This window comes from Diceros bicornis, chromosome 13, assembly GCF_020826845.1.
Source record: "Diceros bicornis minor isolate mBicDic1 chromosome 13, mDicBic1.mat.cur, whole genome shotgun sequence".
In the NCBI taxonomy this organism is placed as follows: Eukaryota; Metazoa; Chordata; class Mammalia; order Perissodactyla; family Rhinocerotidae; genus Diceros; species Diceros bicornis.
In genome coordinates, this window is record NC_080752.1 from 42937505 (window position 1) to 42952907 (window position 15403).

Consider the following 15403-nt stretch of genomic DNA (forward strand, 5'->3'; position numbering starts at 1 on the left):
AGCCTGGGGCCGGCCTGGGAAGGACTTGGAATGCAGAGCGGTGGCGTTTTGGCCTCGATTCAGTGGATGATGGGCAGCTACTGAAGAGTTTTGAGCAGGAGAGGGATGTGCTGAGGGCTGTCCTTTTCAGGGAGATTGATTTGGCATTGAGTCTAGATGGGTGAGCCCTGGGGCCAGCCTGCTCTCTCCCCATCCCCACATGCCTGCCAGTGACCCCTAGAATGTCACATTCTGTCCCAGGCTAGTCTCCCCAGGGCTGCCATCTGCTCCTGAATGCAGTGGGAGCTGTCACCCTCTGGCTTCTGGCTGGTCTCTGGTCTGGCTCTCCCCAGGAGCTCTGAGGGGCACCTTGCAGGCGGTAATTGGGTTTCCAAACAGCGCCTGCTCCTTTCATCACAGCCACTCGTTCTGACGCAGGCCGCGCCATCGAAGCACTCAGTCTCCTGCCTGCCCCCACACTGGCTGAGCTGCTTGTTCCTAGTCTGAGCATGGCTGCTCCAAGGGCTGAATGCTTCCTCTGAGTGCTGTAGGAGAGAAGGGTCAGGAGGACATTTTCCTTGGCAGGCCTGCTTTGGCCCTATGCAGGGGGGTTGTGAGCTCTGCCTTGGTGGAGGCGCCATCAGCTCTGGGGAGTGCTGCCTGGCACAGTTGGGGCCTAGGCCCACCTCAGCCCGGCAGGAAAAAAAACAGCTCCCAAAGGAGAAGTGGCTCCTGTGGCCCGTCTGGCTCTCCAGATGAGCGGTGGGAACCGGTCTGTGGGGGCTGAGGGAGTGTGTATCCTGTATTCTGGTACAGGGTGGGAAAAGGAGGGGCTTCTCCTTTGAGCCCTCCCCACCTACTCCCCCCACAAGAAAATTTCCACTTCCCTTCATCCATGCTTTGGGAGGTTGGGGAAGTGAGTGGGGACGATTTGGAGCTCCTGGTGTGCACCCCCCCCCCCCCCCCCCCCCCCGTCACCATCAGCTTCCAGAGAGCTGACTCTGCCAGTCTGTCAGACCCCATCCTCCACCCCCTGGAGGCAGAGGCCACAGCTGCTGTAGATCAGTCAGCCAGGACTGAGGGGGGTCTGGCTGAGGGCTTGCAGCCTGCTGGTCAGACCCTGGGTCCCCAGCCTGGCACTTCTGGCTTCCCCGGACCACAGAACTGTCCTTGAGGGCCCCCTGCCTCAGACACGGCTTTGAAGGCCAGTCAGGGGGGATTTGAAGAGGTGAATGGAGGAAGGGAGAAGGAGGGCTTGGGGAGCCTGAGGCGGGCAAGATGCCAGGCCTGCTGCTGCAGAGCTGCGGGTGCCTGGGGTGAGCGGGTGCGCGGTTGCATACTCTGTCCAGCAGAGGGCAGCCTGACACCGGTTTTTGCCACACACCCAGCTCCCACACCCCAAACCTCCAAGACCTCTGGGTGTTCCTAGCTTGCCTCCTTAACATACTCTATCTCCTGGGGAGCAAGACCTTCATCCCCAAGCATTCTCTTCATCCCCAAGTACTGTCACCCTGAGATCTGTCAGAGGTGGGCTGGGGTGGCCACAGGAAGCAGAAGAGACAGTGGGAACTCCTTGCTTGCCATTTGACTCTATCTCCAAGCCACACTCCCTGCCTTTCCAGGGATGGTGACCACTACGATGCCCTGAGGGACTGCCTCAAGGCCATCTCCCTAAACCCATGCCACCTGAAGGCACACTTCCGCCTGGCCCGCTGCCTGTTTGAGCTCAAGTACGTGGCCGAGGCCCTGGAGTGCCTGGATGACTTCAAAGGGAAGTTCCCGGAGCAGGCCCACAGCAGCGCTTGTGATGCCTTGGGCCGTGACATCACAGCCGCCCTCTTCTCCAAAAATGATGGTGGTAAGTGGCACTGAGGAACGGTTGCTGTCACTCTTTCTATTTGAGGTGCTACATGACATTCTAGAGAGGACATGGTTCTGGGATTGGAGAGGCCTGGGTTCAGATGCTGATTCAGAAACCATGTGACCTTGAGACAGTCTTCGTCTGAGACTCAGTTTCCTCATCTGAAAAGGAGGAATGATAGCACCTGCCGTTCAGAGTTTCTATTGAGGATTAGCAATAGCCTGTTTAAAGCCCCTGGTTTAGTGCCTGTGATTTGGGATAGGAGTAAGCTGAGTCCAGTCAGACCATGGGGCACGCAGGGCATTCTCACCTGCTCACAGACAGGGCCTTGGCTACTCCATTGGGCAGCTGAGTAAGGGGCAGCAGCTGGGGTTGCACTGGTTCCAGTTTGCATGCTTGCAGCAGAGGCAGCAGGACAGGGCGGTAGAAGTGCCTCGGGCACAGGGTGTGGAGCCTCAGGTTCCAGTCTCAGCTCTGCCCATGTGGTAACCTTGTGACCTTGGGCAAAGCACAGCGTCTCTGAACCTGCTGCCTTACGTGCACACAGAGCATTCAAAGCCCTACCCAGCTCACCTTGGTAACTTTGGAGGGCAAGCTGGGTAATTTTAGTGTGGTCTATAAACATGAAAGGTAAGCTCACTGGAGGCAGACATGGGCCCTCACCTTTCTCCTTTGCAGTTTACTAACACTGTGATTGATTCATTTGTTTGAATAGTTATTAAGCACCTACCATGTGCCAGGCACTGTGCTGGGTCCTGGCAATACAGCTGTGAACAAGTCAGATGGGATTTCTTTATTCGTGGATTTTACAGCCTAGTGAAGGAACCAAGCGATGAAGGAGAAACAAAGAGTGTGACAAGTGCCATGGGGACCTGATATGGTATAGGTGTATGGGCGAGGGCTTGATGGCAATCTGGGGTTCTTGAGGAAGAGCCGTTTAAGCTGAGATCTCAAGGATGAGGAGGAAGAGTTAACTAGATACAAAGTGTAGCTGTGGGAGGTGAAGAGTTCCTAGCATAGGGACCACCACGTGCCAAGGCCCTGAAGCAGGCAGGAGCAAGGCACTTTTAAGGCACTGAGGAAATTGGTGTGATTTTACCCAAGACACTTAACTCATCAGTGCCTCATTGGACATCCATGATAACTTTCTTCCAGCGAGGAAGGGCTTGGACCTTACTGCCTTCAGAGCTATGATTCTATTTAGAAATATCATCCCCCCAAGGCTCGCTTGGTAGTGCTTCACCCTCTCCTCCCTACCTCTCACCTCCACAGAAACAGACCTTGGGCCTGTGCAACCTTCCAGACATTATTCAGGGACCTGAGCCAACGCTCTCCTGGCATCAGAGGTCTCCTCTTGACCATCCTTAAGGGCTGGGTCCAAAGATGCTTCTTCCCCACAGTTGTTTCCAGTTTTCCAGGGTAGGAGTAGAGGCAGGTAGCCCTACGTCGCTAGTACTTGGGCTGAAAACAGGGCCAGGGATGGGGGAAAGTTGGGGGAGGGGAGAGAGGGACAGGACTCTCACCTTTCCTTGATCTCTACCCCCAGAGGAGAAGAAGGGAGCTGGTGGTGGTGGCGGCCCAGTCCGCCTCCGCAGCACGAGCCGCAAGGACTCCATCTCAGAGGATGAGATGGTGCTGCGGGAGCGAAGCTACGACTATCAGTTCCGCTACTGTGGCCACTGCAACACCACCACGGATATCAAGGAGGCCAATTTCTTTGGCAGGTCCGAGGCCCTAAAGAGGAGGAGGGCACAGCCCGGTTGGCAGCAGGAGGTTGGGGGGCCGTGAGGGCATAATGCTTTTAGTAAAGTCTCAAATCCCAGCTCTGCCTCTGTACCTTTGGGCAAATGGCTTCACCTCTATGTGCCTCAGTTTCTTCATCTATAAAATGAAGCCAGCCATCCCCACTCACGGGGCCATAACGAGGACTAATGAGGTAATCCATAAAGCATCCAGTGCAATGCCTGGACTATTCCTTTATTCCCACCCCTTTCTCCCTGTCTCCATGTGCTGGAGCTTGGTTTCTTTATCTGGATGCTTGGAGTCTCCCTCTGCTGAGGGTATGAGGCAAGAGCCCTCAGAGCCTGGCAATCTTGGCATACCTATTGTGTGCTCAGAACTGTGCCCCAGGTACTGAGAGACGTAGCCCGTGTCTCAGACACCATCACCCCCAACCCTCCTTTGTAGATGTTGTACTTTCTTTGGGTAGGTAGGACACATGAACGGGAATCAAGAATCTCTCCATCAAGATCCCCTCTAAATGTCAACGGTGCGTGAAGGGCAGATGTACCGTAGGATTTGGGGCTCTGGATCCAGGAAGTCTGGTACTACTGAGGGAACGTTTAGACAAGGGTATCCCCAGAGACCTAAGAGATACAAGATCCGCTCCTCACACCCAAGGAGCTTATAAGGTATTTTAGGGGTGAGTGTCTTGGAGAGGCAATCCCTGACCCTAAGTTTAAGAGAACAGTTGAACGGTGACTTGGCCGCTGCAGTATGGAGAGGATTACCGTATGTGGGAGTTCTGAGTCAAGTGAAGACCCCAGAGTTCGGGGGCTGAGAGGCTCCAAAATTCCCTGTGCCCCCTTGCCCTCAGCCACACCGCCTCTACTTGAGGCTGTAGGGCAGTACCCCACCTGACCTCCCTGCCCTTTGCCCCCCTGCCAGCAACGCTCAATACATCGTCAGTGGCTCTGACGATGGCTCCTTCTTCATCTGGGAAAAGGAGACCACCAACCTGGTCCGCGTGCTCCAGGGGGACGAGTCCATCGTCAACTGTCTGCAGCCACACCCCAGCTACTGCTTCCTGGCCACCAGTGGCATCGACCCTGTTGTGCGGCTCTGGAACCCCCGGCCAGAGGTGAGGGTGTAGGCAAGGTGGCCAAAGGCAGACAGGGAGGAAGGTAGGGATAGACCCTGCAGAAGGCCTCTGGCTGAGCCTGTGAGGGTCGGGAAGGGAAATGAGTCACGCAGAGGCTGTAAGCTGCTAGGATGAGTGAGCTCTTACTCCGGAGCCGAAGGCTGTGTCAAGGTGAGAGCCATCAAGTTCTGAAAGCTCCAGAGGCAGTGGGCAATTCTGGGAACAAGAGTTGGTTCCTGCTTTCAAGGGACATATCCTTGAGCAAGCTGTGAAGATGAGACTCACATACAGGACACAGGAGCCAAGGATGGGTGTGGGAGGGTAGGGAGGGAACCAGACCAGCTCCAGCACACCTCATGGCTCCTTAGGTTCCCCTCCTATACCACTGTGGTGTGTCCCCAGAAGCTGTGCAGAGGCTGGTCCCTCAGTCACATGGGAAGTATGCAGGCTTTGGAGTCGAGTGGGCCTGCATTTGAATCCTGGTCCCTTCATTCACTGCCTGAGGGTCTTAACCACCTTGACTCGGGTTTTTATCATCTGCATTGGAATGGGAATGACAGCACTATCTCAGAAGGTTGCTTTGAGGATTAAAGATGTGATGCCTATAAAGTGTCCAGCCAACAGGGACACTTAGGACAGTGTGGTCCCCTCCGTTCCCAGGGTGGGTAGCAGGCATGTCGGCCTGAGGCCTCCCATGCCCTCTGCCCCACCTCCTCCTTCTTCCCAGCTGGCAAAACACAAGTCAAGTGGTGTATCTAATTCCAAAGGCAATTTGCTGTGAATTTTAAAGAGACAATCCTACAGGACCCTCCCTTGAGGGGAGAGGAAAAGAAGGATAAAGAAAGGGTCCTTAGGAGTGGGAACAGAAAAGAGTGGGATGGGGGGAGTATGTCTGCACCCTCCACTCTGGGATCCAGTGTGTGTGCCCAACATATCCTGGTGCAAGACCTCCCTCATACATGTCCATGTATGAGTCCCCCATATATATCCTGATGTGCTGTGTCCCCATCACTTTCTCAAGTGGGGCCCCTGTGTATGCCCTGGTGTGTGTATTCCCCCCAATATGTATCCCAATGTGTTGTGGGCCGCCCCCATATATAACCCCTTGTGGCGTGTCATCTCCCTCACATGGATCCTGGTGTGTGTGTGTCCCATGTATATCCCAGTATGCACGTTCCCCTCCACCCATACACACATATGGGTAAACTGATGTATACCCATATACATCTCCTGGTATATACATCCCCCCTCCATATGTGTAGCTCAGTCTGTGTGTATGTGTGTCATCCCCCACTCCCTCCCGCACACATAGATCCCAGTAGTATGTGTCCCTCCCCACTACAGAGTGAAGACCTCACAGGCCGAGTTGTAGAGGACATGGAGGGTGCTTCCCAGGCCAACCAGCGGCGCATGAATGCAGACCCATTGGAGGTGATGCTGCTCAACATGGGCTACCGGATCACAGGCCTGAGCAGTGGGGGTGCTGGGGCCTCTGATGATGAGGACAGCTCCGAGGGCCAGGTGCAGTGCCGGCCCAGCTAGACCTTCCTAGCCCTGGTCCCCAGCCCCTGCTACTGGCTGGAACCTCTACCCTGGGCAGGAGGTCAGGGGGTTCTGTTTTGGTTTGTCTCCCCCCTGCCCTATTTTTTCATTTCCCCTGTTTTGTTTGTTAGTTTGGCATTGGGGGTGGGGGTTGCTGCAACTTGCTGGCTTTCAGACTTTTGGGTGGATTGCCCCTGACTGGCCCCAGCCCTGAGCAGAAGAGCAGGAGGGGAAGCCCCTCCATCTGCCCCCACCTCCCGCTTCCATATCTCTGGAGGGCTCAGCCTGCCTCAGGTGGGGAGGCAAGGGCTGAAGCTGTCTTCAAGGACTGCTCTATCCTTCAGTCGGCAGCAGAAGGGGGAATGGAATTCCCAGTCCGTAAGGGCCAGCCTTGACCTGTTGCCACACTTGCTCCCTGGCAGGCAAGGCTAGCTCTCCCATGGTCTTCAGGGAAGGTTCTGAAAAAGAATGGGGTCCCACCCTCCCTCCAGAGCCACTGAGTCGGGGTGGAAGCAGAAGGAAGGATGGGAGCCCTGGAGTGGGCAAAGCCAGGCCACTGCCTGGTCACAGTGGAGCATCCTTGCCCTCCTCCCAGGCTCTGGGCCCTACATCTGCTTTCACTGGCCACCTCTGGGGCTCAGCCTTTCCTGAGGGCCCTGGCAGAGGGTGAGGCACCACCCACCCGTGCCAGCCCTTCCACACTATGGCCACTCTCCTTTCTCGGGCGCTCCTCGGCCTCACTGTGACCTTTCTGCCAGAGCTCCCAGCCAGGCCTACTCTCACTGAGGTGGCACTCCCTGCCAAGGGCCCTTTCTGCCCTCTCTCCCACCCCACATGCTGAGCCGCCACAAAGACCAAAGAAGTGATGGCTTTTCTCTGTCCCCTGCTGCTCTGGGGGGGGGGGGGGGTCTCCTGAGCCACTCTGGATGGTAAAGTCCCTAACTCAGCCCCCTCCCTCCTCAGCAGCCCCAAGCTTTACACTGGATGCAACGGTCACCCCACCACTCACCAAGCCTCCCTTTCTCTGCCCCCTTTGCTCTCAGCTTGGGAGCTGCTCGCGGTAGTTGGTTCATCCTTCCTCCCCTCTCCCTCCCACTTCCCCTCAGTGCTTACTTGGCTCCAGCCCTCCAGCTGCAGCCTCTGGGGAGAAGCAGCCTCCCTTCTTTTCTCCCTCCCTCCCTCCGTCTCTGCCAGGTGCCTCCTCTCAGTCAGGCTTCAGAGCAGCCCTGGAGACAGAAGGGCCATGTTAAAAGCTTTTTCACAGTTTTAAGAAGACATGGGGGTGAGGATAGTGGTGGGGGGTCTGGCACCATCTCGTCATTGCTTTAATCCCAACAACACAGGTGGCAGCTTCTCCCCCTTCCTCCCCACCCCAGTCCTTCCTCCCACCCCTCTCTTCTAGCTTGGTAATGAAGTATATTTATTGGTGAAGGAAACAGCTGCTGCTGCTTCTCCTGCTGCTGGGACTTGCTCCCCTGTCTCTTCTCTGTGACCTTTCTCCAGCCAGGGAGGGGAGAGCGGGAGGATTGGGGCTGGGCCCTGGGGCCCAAGGACCAGCAGGGGCCCCTTTGCTTTCCTGTGTTCGAGCCACCCAACATTTCGCCTCTCCCTGCCTCCCGCCCTCCCTCCCTGCCTCCCGCCTCCCGCCCCCTGCCTGCCCAGCCTGGGCCCTGCAGTGTGGAGAGACACATAAGCCTTACTGTCCTCTGGGGGCAGGAGCCGAGCCTTTATGTTGCTCCGCTCCCAGGAGAGTGAGGGTGACGCAATTGATTAAAACCATTTTGTTCTAGGTGTGGCTGGTGGCGTTTGTGGGGTGCAAATGGGTCTTGGGACAAAAGTGTGGGTACGTGATCCCTCACCTCTGTAGCTCGGTGACTTTGAGTAACCACACCTCTACCGGGCAGAATGAGGCCTGCCTTGGAGGGTCCCTGTGAGCAGTGGTCACCCAGCCTAGCAGGGCTGAGCACAGAGCCCAGCACTGGTGGCTGTGATTTGCGATAATCAACTTTCACTTTCCAGGCCGTTCCCTTATCTGTAAAATAAGGAGGTTGGAGTCTTAGTGGTTTTTCAAACTTTTTACATTGGAACCCAAACAAGAAATACACATTTTACATTGTGACCTAAGATACCCATGCTTATTTGTATGTATATAATGAACATAAGTATTACACAATAATACTTACTCTTGCTACATGCAATGTATTCTATTTGCCATTCTATTTTATTAAGGAGAAAAAATGCTGGTTGTAACCCACTAAATTGATTTCACAACCTGCAGTTTTTTGATATGCCCTGGACTAGAGGATTTCTTAGAACAGAGATTCATTCCCAAAGTTCCTCAGCTCACAGCACTTACCCCATCGTTAGTGTCTCAGTAATTTTTTCCTGGAGCCCCTAAGCCACAAGAAATACCTAACAGTTCAGTTTATTAAGTTGTTAAGCACAAATCACTTAATAACAATTTATGTCCTACAGTCAGTCATCATTTAAAAAATAATACGTATAAGTAAGAAGAAACAATATTTTTATTTCTCTTTTTTTTTTTTTTTTGGTGAGGAAGATCAGCCCTGAGCTAACATCCATGCCAGTCCTCCTCTTTTTGCTGAGGAAGACCGGCCCTAAGCTAAGATCTATTGCCAATCCTCCTCCTTTTTGTTTTCCCTTTTTCTCCCCAAAGCCCCAGTAGATAGTTGTATGTCATAGTTGCACATCCTTCTACTTGCTGTACGTGGGATGCCACCTCAGCATGGCCGGACAAGCGGTGCGTCGGTGCACACCCGGGATCCAAACCTGGGCCGCCAGTAGCGGAACGCATGCACTTAACCACTAAGCCACGGGGCTGGCCCCTAATATTGTTACTTTTTTGTTTTTCTGTTTTTTTGTGAGGAAGATCAGCCCTGTGCCAACATCTGCCAATCCTCCTATTTCATTCTTAACTACAGTAACTAATGAGATCTGTGTGCTTGTTGGGCACTGCAAAACTTGTCTAACTTTCTAATCAGATTGGACACCACCCTTATTTCCTGTTCCACACTGACTTTCATTTGCTTTTTATCACAGCAACCACTAAAAACCGAGCTTCTCAAAGATGACATAATCAAAGGAATGTAGCGCAACCTAATGATGAAACCGTGAACTACCGTGAGCTAGTAGTTCTCTCGGTAGCCAACAGATGTTGAGTATCTCTCAAATTTAAAATATCCTATTGTGCTCCCTGTGAATTTGCTGTGGCACCCTAGGGGGCCTTGATGCACAGTTTGGGATGCACTGTGGTTCAGTACTGTGGGAACGATAGTTTCACTACTGAAATTTTGTGATTCTTCTGTTTGTACATTTGGAAAGAACCAGGCTGGGGTCAGCAGGGTATGCTTGGTTTAGTGCAGGAGACAGAAAGGAAAGAGGTCCTGCCAGAAGCACAATAGGTGATGTTATGAAGCAGGTGCTGTGGGCTGGTATCATTCCTCTGTGTTCCCAAATTGAAGTCTACAGAAGCTTCTTCAAGACATTTGCAGACAAGGGAGGGACAACGTTCCAGGCCAAGGGAGTAGTGCAAAGTCCCAGATTTCCTCACGGAGCTGGAGTGATTCAGTTCAACTGCATTGTAGAGGGTGGGGTGGCCTGTGGACTGGAGAGGCAGTCAAATTGTGAAGGACTCCCTGTGCTTGGTGAGAGACTGTAGGCTCCATCCTGTAAGCAAGGAGGAGCCATTGGAAGACTTCACCATGGGCTCCCTTTCATTTGGAGTTGGTACTCTTTTTATTTATTTATTTATTTATTTTATTAATACACTTTATTTTTTAGAGCAATTTTAGGCTTATAGAAAATTGAGCAGATAGTACAGAGAGTCCCACATACCCCCTTTCTCCCTGGCTTAGTTTCCTCTATTATTATTAACATCTTGCACTAGTGTGGTACATTTGTTACAGTTAATCAACCAATATTGATACATTATTATTAACTAGAGTCCATAGTTTACTAGGGTTCATTCTTTGTATTGTATAGTTCTATGGGTTTTGACAAATGCATAATGTCATGTATCCACCATTACACTGTCATACAGAATAGTTTCACTGCCCTAAAAATCCCCTGTGCTCCACCTCTTCAGCCTTCATCAGCACCCCCTCCCCCCAAAAAAGAAGTACTTAGGAATAAAAATGACAAAATATGTACAAGATCTATATGAGGAAAACAACAAAACTCTGATGAAAGAAAGCAAGGAAAATCAAAATAAATGAAGAGAGATTCCACGCTCATGGATAGGAAGACTCAATATTATTAAGATGTCATTTCTTCCCAACTTGATCTATAGCTTCAATGAAATCCCAATCCAAATCCCAATAAGTTGTTTTATGAATATCAACAAATTGATTCTAAAGTTTATATGGAGAGGGAAAAGACCCAGAATAGCCAACACAAATAGCAAAGTCAAAGAAGAACAAAGTTGGAGGATTGACACTACCCAACCTCAAGACTTATAAAGTTACAATAATCAAGACAGTGGTATTGGCAAAGGAATAGACAAAAAGATCAATGGAATGCATAGAGAACCAGAGGTAGATCCATATAAATACAGTCAACTGATCTTTGACAAAGGAGCAAAGTCAATTCAATGGAGGAAGGATACTCTTTTCAACGAATAGTGCTGGAACAACTGGATACCTACATGCAAAAAAAAACTGACTTTACACCGTTCACAAAAATTAACTCAAATTGGATCATAGACCTAAATGTAAAACACAAAAGAATAAACTTTTAGAAGATAAACATAGGAGAAATCTAGGTGACCTTGGGTTTGGTGATGGGTTTTTAGATACAACATCAAAAGCACAATCCATGAAAGAAAAAATTGATAAGTTGGACTTCATTATAAACTTCTGCTCTACAAAATCAAGAGAATGAAAAAGACAAGCCAAGGACCAAGAAAATGTTTGCAAAACATCAGATAAAGGACTTGTATCCAAAATATACAAAGAACTCTTAAAACTCAACAATATGAAAACAACCCAGGTAAAAAATGGGCAGAAGATCTGAATAGACACCTCACCAAAGAGGATGTACAGGTGACTAATAAGCATATGAAAGATGCTCAGCTTATGTCATTAGGGAATTGCAAATTAAATCAACAATGAGATACTACAACACACCTATTAGGATGGCTAAAATCCAAAAAAATTGTCAATAACATGTTGGCAAGAATGTGGAGCAACAGGAACTTGCATTCATTGCTGGTGGGAATGCAAAATGGCACAGCCAGTTTGGAAGACAGTTTGGCAGTTTCTTACAAAGCTAAATATAGTCTTACTATAGGATCCAGCAATCGCTGTCCTTAGTATTTATACCCAAATGAGTTGAAAACTTATGTCCACACAAAAACCTGCACACAAATGTTTACAGCAGCTTTATTCATAATTGCCAAAAACTGGAAGCAACCAAGAAGTCCTTCAAAAGGTGAGTGGATAAACAAACTGGTACAGCCATACAATGGAATATTACTCAGTCATAAAAAGAAATGAGCTATCAAGCCACAGAGACATGGAGGAAACTTAAATGCATATTGCTTAGTGAAAGAAGCCAGTCTGAAAGCCATCTGCATGATCCCAACTGTATGACATTCTGAAAAAGGCAAAACTATAGAGACAGTAAAAAGATCTGTGGTACTCCATTTTTAACATGCTTCCACATGCGTGACTCATCCAAAGCCCCCACCGGCCCTGCTGATAGAGCCTGGGCTCAGACAAGCCCACACAGTGAGTCTATAGCAAAACAGACGTTAGAATTGGGACCCCTGTGTTGGTGGTGGGCAGGTCTGGCCCCAGAGGCCTGCTGCTGGTGTTTGTGCTTAGGAGCATGCTGAAATGTTGCAGAGCTTAAAAGGCAGAGATCATCTAGCTCAGAGGTTCTCATCCCTGAGTATACATCAGAATCACCGAGGATGCTTTAAAAACTACCAATGCCCCCCCCCCAAATATTCTGTTTTATTGATCTGAGGTGGGGCCCAGGCATCCATCCATTATTTTAAAGCATCCCAGATTCATTCTAATGTATGGCCAGAGCTGAGAACCACTGATCTAGCCCCATCTCCACATTGTACAAATAGGGACAATGAGTTCCAAAGAGGGGCAGGAAAAAGGGCTGGGCTGCCTGAGGACCCCAGTGAATTAGAGGCAAAAGCAGGAATGGATCCCTAATCTCTGATTCCTGGTCCAATTCTTTAAAAATCATTTTCTTATTTAGTGTCATGATACTTTTTGAGCTCCTCCTATGTCCTGGCACTGGCTTAATGAAAATGCACACCACAGGCTAGTCTCTGCTGTCCGGAGCCTCCACATTATCTGGCAAATGTGGAATAGCAAGTACGGGGGTTGTGCATGGTCCCTGAACGCTGGATCTCACTGGGACCATGAGTTCTCCCCCATACAGTCTGCCATCGAGTGCCCTGCCATGTGCCAGGGTCTGTGTCTGGCATGAGAGGTGGGTGACACGGTGGCAGGCATGAGGCACTCTATCGTTTGGTCTCATTCTTCTGCCTCCTGCTCCCGACCCATTTCTTTTTACATATATAAAATAGGTTCTAGTCCTAATGATGCCATAGCTTGCATAGTTTTATGGTGATTTACAGAATGCCAGGCTGGTCTTGGCCTCATCACTCTTTAATGGCCCTAAAAGTGGTTACCAGCAGACACAGCCCAGGGGTCGAGGTTCAGAACCCCAACTCCCTCTAATATATGTTTAGACCTTGGGAAAGTTCCTGAACCTCTCTGGGCGCATTTTCCTCATCAGTAAAATGGGTGTCATGATACCTGCTCTGGTTACTTCACCGCATTGTAAGGAGGCTCCAAATCATAGTGAGATTACATGCATCAAAGTGCTTTTTAAGTGGTTAAGAGTCCTACAATGGGGATGTGTAGTTTTAACTGCTATAATAGCTAACATTGTTTATTTTGGGCCAGGAACTGCTGAGGTATAGCCTATCAAATAAACCTTACAAAAATGCTACAAGATGTGAATTATCATTTCCCATTTTAGAGATGAGGAAACTGATGCCCTAACAGGTTCACTTACTTTCCTGAGGTATGACAACCACTGACAGAGCTACGGTTCAAACACTGGGCTTGCTGGCTGACTCCTGAGTGCTTTACTGCCCACCTGGGAGTAGGAGACTTCGATTCTGGTCCTAGCTGCACCTTCTATAATCTTGGGTAAGTCTGCCCCTCTATAAAATGGAATGGAAAAGAAAGTTGTTTTGTAAACTCTGACGTCTAAGGAGTCAGAGGGTCTGTTCTCAAATGGTCCCCTCCCCTAGGGGCTGGCCCCGTGGTGTAGCGGTTAAGTGCGTGCACTCCTCTGCTGGCGGCCCGGGTTCAGATCCCGGGAGCGCACCGAAGCACCGCTTGTCAGACCATGCTGTGGCAGCATCCCACATAAAGTGGAGGAAGATCGGCACAGATGTTAGCTCAGAGCCAGTATTCCTCAGCAAAAAGAGGAGGATCAGCATGGATGTTAGCTCAGGGCTGATCTTCCTCAAAAAAAAAAAAAAAAAAAAGGTCCCCCGCCCACCACAGAAAGGGTTGGAGCCATCCTGGAAGACAGTTTAGGGCTTAATGGGGAGGATCCCACTCTCCAGGAGCCAGAGAAGGTAATGAACAGAGCAGAAGTAGAAAGGCTGCAGCACACACACACACACACACACTGCATCAAACCAGCAGCCCCCCAACCTGCACTGCCGTCGCCCCTGGCTCGGCCCTGCTTCCCTGGGTTATTGATTGAGGTGATTCTTCCCCAGAGCCCTTAAGGAGACCATCTGTGGTCAACAGATAGCTCCAGTGCCATTCCCTGAGCACTTCCTATCTGCCAGGTGCCGTGCTGGCTACGGGGACCAATAGATCCAGTTAGTCCCCTTCTCAAGGAGTTCACAGTCTCTTGGGGGAGACAGACATGTAAACAGCTAATGCTAATACAAGTACACATGAATATTCAATAGGTAGAAACACAGCCTTCGTGCTCTGGGAGCAAAGAGGGAGAATGTGCCAGAAACCTTGAAGATGGTGTAGGAGAGCAGAGGAAGGGCATTCTGCTGAAGGAACAATGTGAGCAAAGACATGAGGCAGGAAGCACAGGGCTCGTTCTCCGAAGGGCAAACAGCCCAGTGAGAGTCACTCCAAGCAAGTCCCAAGGGAGACAGGGAAAGGTGAGGGTGGAAAAGAAGGTTAGGGTTTGGGGCCAGACCATGGGGACCTTGAATGCCAGGATGAGGAGAGAGATGGCCTGGGGGTCGTGGTATCTGAGCCCTGGGGACTCGTACATGGGGCCAATTGCGGGGTACCCTGATTCCCACCAACAGAGGACGTGCCCCGAGTTCACCCTTAAAACAAGCAGCATCTTACCCTCGAAGCTTTCCCAGCTTGACAGTTCCAGCTCTGCCATCCTTCCCTCCCCTAGCCAACCCTGTAAGTGGATCCAGATGGTCATTCCTATTTTAGGTCGGTGTGTGTGTTGGGGGGAGGGGTAGCTATGAGCCCTATCAATCCTTTCCTGAGCGCTCTGTTAGAGGAGCTTCTTCCAGGACCCTGCTGTGATCCTCTGAGCCTGGAAGAAAGTGTTAGTCTTTGATGGAGATTTCCCATCTGTCTGTGGGTGATGGGGTGGCAGCAGCAGCAGAGGAGGCAAGGGCATAGGCCAGGGAGGCTTTCACATTGGTAAGAGAACCAAGGTGATGTGTACATGTGGGAGGGGCCCCGGTGGACGGGCTGTGGTGGAGGGCAAGCCTGGGGGAAAGGCCCCACAGGAGCCAGAGAAGGAGCTTGCTTCTCCCTCCAGGTACCTGGCCCTCTTCATGTCCCTGCTTCTGCAGCTACCTAGGGCAAGGGTAGGATGGTGCAGGCCATAGGGAGGGGAGCTAGGGCTCTCTGGTCAAACCCTACTCCTGAGCACCAACCTCCATGGGCCCCTTAACAAACCTAGGGGCACCGAGAGGTAGCAGGTGACAAAATAGGTTCCTGCCCTCAGACTGTCTATAGCCAACATGTGACAGCAAGCTTGTAAGTCTTTGCCATTCATTCAGTTTAGCAAATATTTATTAAGCAAATGCTATGTGCTAGACACTACTAGGCATTGAGTTTACAGAAGTAAACAAGACAAATATAGTCTCTGCCCTCAAGGAG

General features: G+C 50.8%; 1 protein-coding gene across 2 annotated transcripts in view; it reads left to right on the forward strand.

Annotated features, from left to right (window-relative positions):
* The window catches only part of WDTC1 (WD and tetratricopeptide repeats 1), a 64290-nt gene extending 56259 nt beyond the window's left edge, over positions 1-8031 (forward strand). For both annotated transcript variants that reach the window (XM_058553353.1, XM_058553355.1), the window contains exons 13-16: positions 1602-1837; positions 3387-3564; positions 4508-4700; positions 6045-8031. In XM_058553353.1, coding sequence (XP_058409336.1) covers positions 1602-1837; positions 3387-3564; positions 4508-4700; positions 6045-6242 — 805 coding nt within the window. In that variant the 3' untranslated portion in view covers positions 6243-8031. The remainder of the gene's footprint in view (positions 1-1601; positions 1838-3386; positions 3565-4507; positions 4701-6044) is intronic.
* Positions 8032-15403: the final 7372 nt, after the last annotated feature.